General features: G+C 38.2%; 1 protein-coding gene across 3 annotated transcripts in view; it reads left to right on the top strand.

The window, feature by feature from the left end:
* rwdd (RWD domain containing 4) overlaps positions 1-7527 on the top strand; it is a 17145-nt gene that overhangs the window by 4350 nt on the left and 5268 nt on the right. For 2 of the 3 annotated variants that reach the window (XM_043705313.1, XM_043705312.1), the window contains exons 3-6: positions 1087-1196; positions 3602-3752; positions 4727-4835; positions 5866-5915. In XM_043705313.1, the coding sequence (XP_043561248.1) occupies positions 1087-1196; positions 3602-3752; positions 4727-4835; positions 5866-5915 (420 nt within the window). Of the gene's footprint in view, positions 1-1086; positions 1197-3601; positions 3753-4726; positions 4836-5865; positions 5916-6185; positions 6189-7527 lie in introns of all 3 variants that reach the window. The other variant, XM_043705308.1, reaches the window with a different exon arrangement.

Below are 7527 nucleotides of genomic sequence, written 5' to 3'. Positions count from 1 at the left end.
ACCTCCAATTTTGGTGTCATCTGCAAACTTACTAACTGTACCTCTTATGCTCGCATCCAAATCATTCATGTAAATGACAAAAAGTAGAGGACCCAGCACCAATCCTTGTGGCACTCCACTGGTCACAGGCCTCCAGTCTGAAAAACAACCCTCCATCACCACCTTTTGTCTTCTACCTTTGAGCCAGTTCTGTATCCAAATGGCTAGTTCTCCCTGTATTCCGTGAGATCTAACCTTGCTAGTCAGTGTCCCATAGGGAATCTTGTCGAACGCCTTACTGAAGTCCATATAGATCACATCTACTGCTCTGCCCTCATCAATCTTCTTTGTTACTTCTTCAAAACACTCAATCAAGTTTGAGACATGATTATCCATGCACAAAGCTATGTTGACTATCCCGAATCAGTCCTTACCTTTCCAAATACATGTACATCCTGTCCCTCAGGATTTCCTCCAACAACTTGCCCACCACTGAGGTCAGGCTCACCGGTGTTTAGTTCCCTGGCTTGCCTTTACTGCCCTTCTTAAACAGTGGGACCACATTTGCCAACCTCCAATCTCTCAGCACTTCACCTGTGACTATCGATGATGCAAATATTTCATCAAGAGGCCCAGCAATCACTTCTCTAGCTTCCCACAGAGTTCTCGGGTACACCTGATCAGGTCCTGGGGATTTATCCACATTTAACCATTTAAAGACACCCAGCACTTCCTCCTCTGTAAACTGGGCATTTTGCAAGATGTCACCATCTATTTCCCTACAGTCTATATCTTTTAAAAAGGATAATTTTTTTTTAAAAAAGTCACTCTGGAAATTTACCAGACACTAGGAATAAACTTGACAGTTCCACCAATGTGGTGAAACTTGTGAAACAATTTGCTGACACATTCTGGGTGGTCTGCATCTATCAGGTTGCCACTCGAGTGACAAAGCTAAAATTTCACTGTCCCTTTCCATTTGTTCCCTTTAAAAAGGAGAACAGATGCAACCACTGACTAGGAGCAATATTGCAAAGTGTTTTATTTATAATTACTTCATTTGTCTGCCATTACTGCATTCTGTTTTGTTTTTCCATATTGTTTTAGGTAGGTAACCTTGGTGACCCTAAAGCCTTCCTGCTAGAAATTTCATGGCCTGAAATGTATCCAGAACTGCCCCCAAACATATCATTGAACGCATTCTTCAATAATAGCATGTAAGAATTCCAATCGTATTTAGCAGAAAATGCTGGATTTACAATTTTATAGGTGTGTAATTAATTGATTTGTGAATTAAAATCTAACTGTCATCTTTGAATAAGTGCTCTGTATTCAAGATTTCTGCGCTCAAAACAAAAACCCGGCATACACTTTTTGGTAAGCTATCTCCTTCAGTTTCATTCATTTTAATAAGGTACATCATACTTAACTATCTTGCTGGAGTCTTTTTCAGTTAGGGAACAAAAGGTGGATGAAAATGATGGATGTTCATGTGACATGAATTTCCAAAAGGCTCTAAATAAATACAATACAACAAACTTAGGGGCAAAGTTATGAGTCAACATTACCTACATAATTATTAAATTGGCTGTCTGCATGATATGAATGGTTAATGGGTGTTTTTCAGACTTGAAGGCATACAATGAAATTCTCAAGGGGTCAGTATTGGGACTTTTGATTTCTCCTGATATATATTAGGGCACAATTTCAAAATTTGTTCATGATAGGAAACATGGAAGCCTTATGAACTGAGAAGGATCATGTAGAACTTCATTGACCAGTTGATAGAATCAACAGACCAGTGGCAGGTGAAATTTCATGGAAAGAAGTGCAAAGCAGGAATCCTAGGGTTAGAAATACAAATAGAAGAAAGGGTACAATTACAATGTGGCTGCAGGAATGGAGGGATTTCAGTGCATAAAGCATTCGATATAGCAAAATAGGTTAATAGTTTCCTAGGCATTATTAGTGTGGATCTAGATTATAAAAGTAAGGAAGTTGGGTACTGCACTTTAGGATAAGTTGGGACTGCATTAAAGAGGGTGCAGCCTATTCCAATGCTGTCCTACTCTTTGCTGTTTGATTTGATTTTGTATTGTCACATGTACCATGGTACAGTAAAAGGTATTGTTTTTGTGCTGACCAGACAAATCATACATTACATAAGTATATCGGGGTAATAGAACAGAATACAGAATATCATGTTACAGCTACAGAGAAGGTGCAGAAAAAAGATCACCACTAATACTTACGTGGTATGTTCATTATAGAGAAGAATCTGTTCTTGAATTTGTTAATGTGCTCTCAAACATTTGTATCTTCTACCCAATGGAAGAGGGTGGAAGAGAGTGTAGTCAGGGTGGGAGGAGTCTTTGATTATGTTGGCTGCTTTCCTGAGGCAACAGGAAGTGTTCAAAGATTCATTAGAATGGAGCTGGGGTAAGAACTTCAGTTACTTCGGTGGATCGGAGAAGTTGGCACTGTTTGTTTCCTTGGAGGAAAAGATTGTTTGAAGAGATTTTACAAAGGTATCCAAAGATAGGGCAGAGTAAGGGATGGCAGAGTAAATGGGGAAAAGTTGCTCTGTTGGTGGAAGGATTGAGAACATGAAGACAGATTTAAGATAATTGACAAAAGAATTATGGTGACATGCGGAAACCCTTTTCACACAATGAGTGGTTGGGAGCTGGACTCCATTGCCTGAAAGCTTGGAGGCAGGTTCAATCAAGACATTCTAGTGGGAGTTGGATCGCTGTTTAAAAAAGAATAGCGTACAGAACTAAATAGAGAAGGCATGAGACAAAATTGCTTGTGCAGAGGAGTGATACAAATATGTATGGCCAAATGGCCTCTTGCGCTGTAATAGAATTAGATTTTATTGTCACCTGTACTCAAGTACAGGAGTACAGTGAAAAGTGCACGAAGTTGCCATTCTCTGACACCATCTTATCTCCGAAAACTAGACTTGAAAATTAAAACCAACCATCTTCAATATAAAACCCAAAACAATAAGATGCAAATTTCAGAATAGAAAAATAAAGCAGAAGTAAAATAGAGCCAAGTAAAAAAAATTCAGTGATGAACAGTACTCTGGTGATACTATCTTCCTGCCAAACCTGATGGAGAGGTTTCTATATTCCATATGTCTATCACAGAAGAATTCCCCATAGCCAATCTATAAAACAACATCTGAACAAAAAAAATTAATCAAAACTAGGCTAGGAGAGTTAACAAAAAAAAATCCTTTTTTTTAAATAAACACAATACCCAAACATTAACCCTTTTACATTGTGGCATAAATAAGCAGTCGACAATAAAACTTTGATTAAAAATCAATTTGTTTTCCTTTCTCCCTAGATTAAAGGGAGGCTTAACTGTGGTAGCTCATTTCATTAGTAATATGTGCTACCTAATTCTTTGCATAATTTTTCCTAAGTAATTTCTTTTGTGTGAAAGCTTTACCTTGCAAATTCTGACCAGCTTGATAAAGAACTAATATAACATAGTGAATTACCTTTTATCAGTAAAAGTGACAGTTAAAGTTTTAACCATGCACAGTTCCTTGGTTTGGTAAACCATCTGATTACATAGTATATTAATACATATTCTGTGTGCTCTTCAGTTCTTCTTCAGTAAAGCAGGATATAATAGCCAAGCTACATGAACAGGCTGAAGCAAACTTGGGAACAGCAATGGTGTACACGCTGTTTGAATGGGCTAAAGAGAACCAAGAGGAGCTTATGGAAAACCATCAGCCAGTAGTTGGTGCAGTGGTAAGTCTGATAGTAAAGAATGCTATAATACTTTTCCCTGGGATGGGGGAGTTCAGAACTAGGGGGCATAGGTTTAGGGTGAGGGAAAGATATAAAAGGGGCAACTTTTTCACACGGAGGGTGGTGCATGTATAGAATGAGCTGCCAGAGGAAGTTATGGAAGCTGGTACAATTGCAACATTTAAAAGGCACCTGGATGGGTATATGAATAGGAAGGGTTTAGAGGGAGATGGGCCAAGTACTGGCAAATAGGACTAGATTAGATTGGGATATCTGGTCAGCATGGATGAGTTAAACTGAAGGGTCTATTTCTGCACTGTACATCCCTATGACTTAGAAACATTTAATTCCAAGATATAACGTTTCAATAAAAATTGAATAGTTAGGACCCAGTCAATTAAAACATGACCTTTCAGCCTCAATTTAATGAACTTATTGTAATTCCTGTTTATATTAAACTTTGATATTAATTTAACTTAATTATAAAATACCTTGAAGATGTTTTAAGCCTTTTTGAATTTTATTTGTGGAAATTTTGTTGGCCTCCTATTCTAGGAACAAGTATAAAATCAAATTAGCAGATATTTTAATCTAGATGATAAGCTTGCATCCTTTCACAACCTTTCACGGTTAGTGAAATCTGTGGAAGTGAGGTCATTGTTGTGATTTAGGAAATAGCACCCAATTTTCATACAGTAAATATCAGTTAACAGGACTGAGTAAATGATCATTTTGAGGGGATGTTGGATAAGCATGAACAGAATGCCTGACTCTTTTGTGAAAAGTATCTAGGATGTTGTTTAATCATTTAATCCAATAATTGATATTCACTCAACCTTTTCTTGTGATGGGCTATATCTTCCTACCATGGAGGGACTATTCTCATAGTGATTTGTTGTTACGTTAATCACTTTTAAACTACTCAGTAATAGTATTGAATTGGTACCAATGTATATTTTTGGAATTTCCTACAGACGCTATCAATGACTGAAAATACTGTAACTTCTCATACTTCTGTTGCTAAGAAAAAGAAAAAAGAACAGCTGTCAAAATCTCAAAAGAAGAAGTTGGCTGATAAAACAGGTTTGGAATGTTGCTTTGAAAACGCAAGACAAAATAACTGTGTCCACAAACTAAGCTAAGACCGTGACCATTTTCCACTCCTGGAACATGTGTGTGGGCTAAAGTTATCTTCATATTACATTCTGATTATGCAATGCACCATTTCTATGCACATACCAGCTGTCATCCTGTGACAAGTAACATCAGCTCATCCTTTCCTTCTCTGAAGGACATCATGAAGCAGATGGATCTTCATCACGATTTCGTCGTTTTATAATCACTTTTTTTCTTTTCCTTGATTTACTTAAATAATAGAATTTAAACTCGCTGCAGAGATGAGCTAAAGTCAGATAATTATTTCACGGTTCAACCACTTCAACTCTCCCTCCCACTCCGCCAAGGACATGCAAGTTCTGGGCTGCCTCCACTGCCAAATCCTAGCCACCTAATGCCTGGAGGAAGAGTTCCATCTAGGGACTCTCCAACTGCACAGGATCAATGTCGATTTCACCAGTCTCCTCATCGGATTCTGCCTGATGTGCTGTGCTTTTCCAGTGCCATACGTTTCAACCTATTATCGTCATAGCTTAATTTTCAGCTTTTTAAATACATCAAATAACTTCAGTCAGCTCACAAAGATATAGAAAAGATCTTTGTCACCAAGGTATGAAATGTGTGCTTGACATGACTTAAAAATTTCAGGCTGTTTGGGTCTGTGAGAAATAACTTCCTATCCTTTGCACTGACTTGACAATGAAATTTGTGAGATTGTGCTTGAGAAGGAGAATTGAACCTTGATCTGTACTTATAATTGTCAATCCCTGCTGGCAGGGTATTTGTGGAAGCTAGGATCAGTCGTGATTCTTCCAAACTTAAATAGCTGACTAAATTTTGAAGGCTTCTATGTAAATTACAGCTAAAATCTGACTGCAATTCATGGTACACAGGCCAGCAAGGTGGAAGTGATAGGGAGAAATTGGGTGAAAGGAAAGAAATGTGCATCATTGAATCTTATTCTGAAGACTTTTTTTTGTTTTGATTTCTGTATTAGATAACCGAGGGGAATTGCCACGTGGATGGAATTGGGTAGATGTCATTAAGGTATAATTTGTTGCATAAATTTCAACAATTTGAGATGCATTATTACCATTTTCACACCTGGCAACTGTCTGGCTATATTTTAATGTACAGACTATTGATCTGATGTGATCACAATTATAGTTATTAAAATATATAAATCCTCTTGCTCTTAAGAACTTAAATGCTGGATTTGTAAATTACTTTCAAGCATTTCAGTTGCTAATATGTTTTTATATTTTTTTTCCAATCAAACCAACTGATTTTTGCGTGACTTTGTTTTGGCAATTACAGCATGTAAGTATTTTTGTTATTGTTTCAAAATCTTCCTTTTATAGTATTTTGTGTAATGCAGATTTCATTAACTGAGCTGACTGGATGTGCTAGCTGAATTTCCTGTGACTAAGTGATATCACAGTAAAATTTGACTTGGCAATGAAGGCTGGCTAAATAGTAAGTCTGTCTGTTTCTTATTTGGAATGAAACTCGACAAATATGTGATTTCAGACCCTGATTGCAGTCCACCTCACCCACAGTTCTTACCCATCTCACCACACCTCTTTCAGTCACTTGACCTACCCCAAACTCTCTGCACCACGATGACTTTTACTTTCTATTCCTAATCCTTTCAACTCCAAACCAAGTGACTCCTTATCAGTGACTTCAACAATACATTCTGGTGAAGGATAATTTTTTTTTCTTTTAGAAAGAAGGAAGTCTGAAAGTGCATGAATGGAGTTCATGATTAGCAATAATTTCAAGTTGAAAGCTTTATTAAAATGTTGTGACTAGCAAATGTAATTACTCACCCCTAATTCTTCAGATTTTTAAAAATATGAGTATGCCATTCAGCCATTGTGCCTCTTCGTCATTTGATAAGATCATGGGTGATCTGATCGTAACTTCAACTCCAATTTTTATGCTTGTTTCCCATAACCATTTAGAATCATAGAATCCCTACAGTGTGGAAACAGGAAAATGTAGGACTGCAAATGTTGGAGATCAGAGTCAAAAACTGTGGCCTGGAAAAGCACAGCCGGTCAGGCAGCATCCAAGAGCATAAGCCCTTCACCAAAATGTCGACTCTCCTGTTCCTTGGATGCTGCCTGACTTGCTGTGCTTTTTCAGTGCCACACGTTTTGAATGAATGTGTGGAAACATGCTATTTGGGCTATCGAATCCACACTGATGCTCCAAACACCATCCCACCCACGTCCACCCACCCTACCCTATCCGTATAAGCCAGCATTTCCCATGGCTAATCCACCTATCCTGCATGTCCGTGGGTGCAATGGGCAGTTTAGCCCAATTGCCAGTCTACCTTACCTACACGTCTTTGGACTGTAGGAGAAAACCGGATAGCAAAGTTAGATCTCGTGGAATACAGGGAGAACTAGCCATTTGGATACAGAACTGGCTCAAAGGTGGAAGACAGAGGGTGCTGGTGGAGGGTTGTTTTTCAGACTGGAGGCCTGTGATCGGTGGAGTGCCACAAGGATCGGTGCTGGGTCCTCTACTTTTTGTCATTTACATAAATGATTTGGATGTGAGCATAAGAGGTACAGTTAGTAAGTTTGCAGATGACACCAAAATTGGAGGTGTAGTGGACAGCGAAGAGGGTTACCTCAGATTACAA

This window comes from Chiloscyllium plagiosum, chromosome 2, assembly GCF_004010195.1.
Source record: "Chiloscyllium plagiosum isolate BGI_BamShark_2017 chromosome 2, ASM401019v2, whole genome shotgun sequence".
NCBI classification, from domain to species: Eukaryota; Metazoa; Chordata; class Chondrichthyes; order Orectolobiformes; family Hemiscylliidae; genus Chiloscyllium; species Chiloscyllium plagiosum.
Note: the sequence above shows the minus strand (reverse complement) of the source record. Positions and strands in the feature narration are given on the sequence as shown.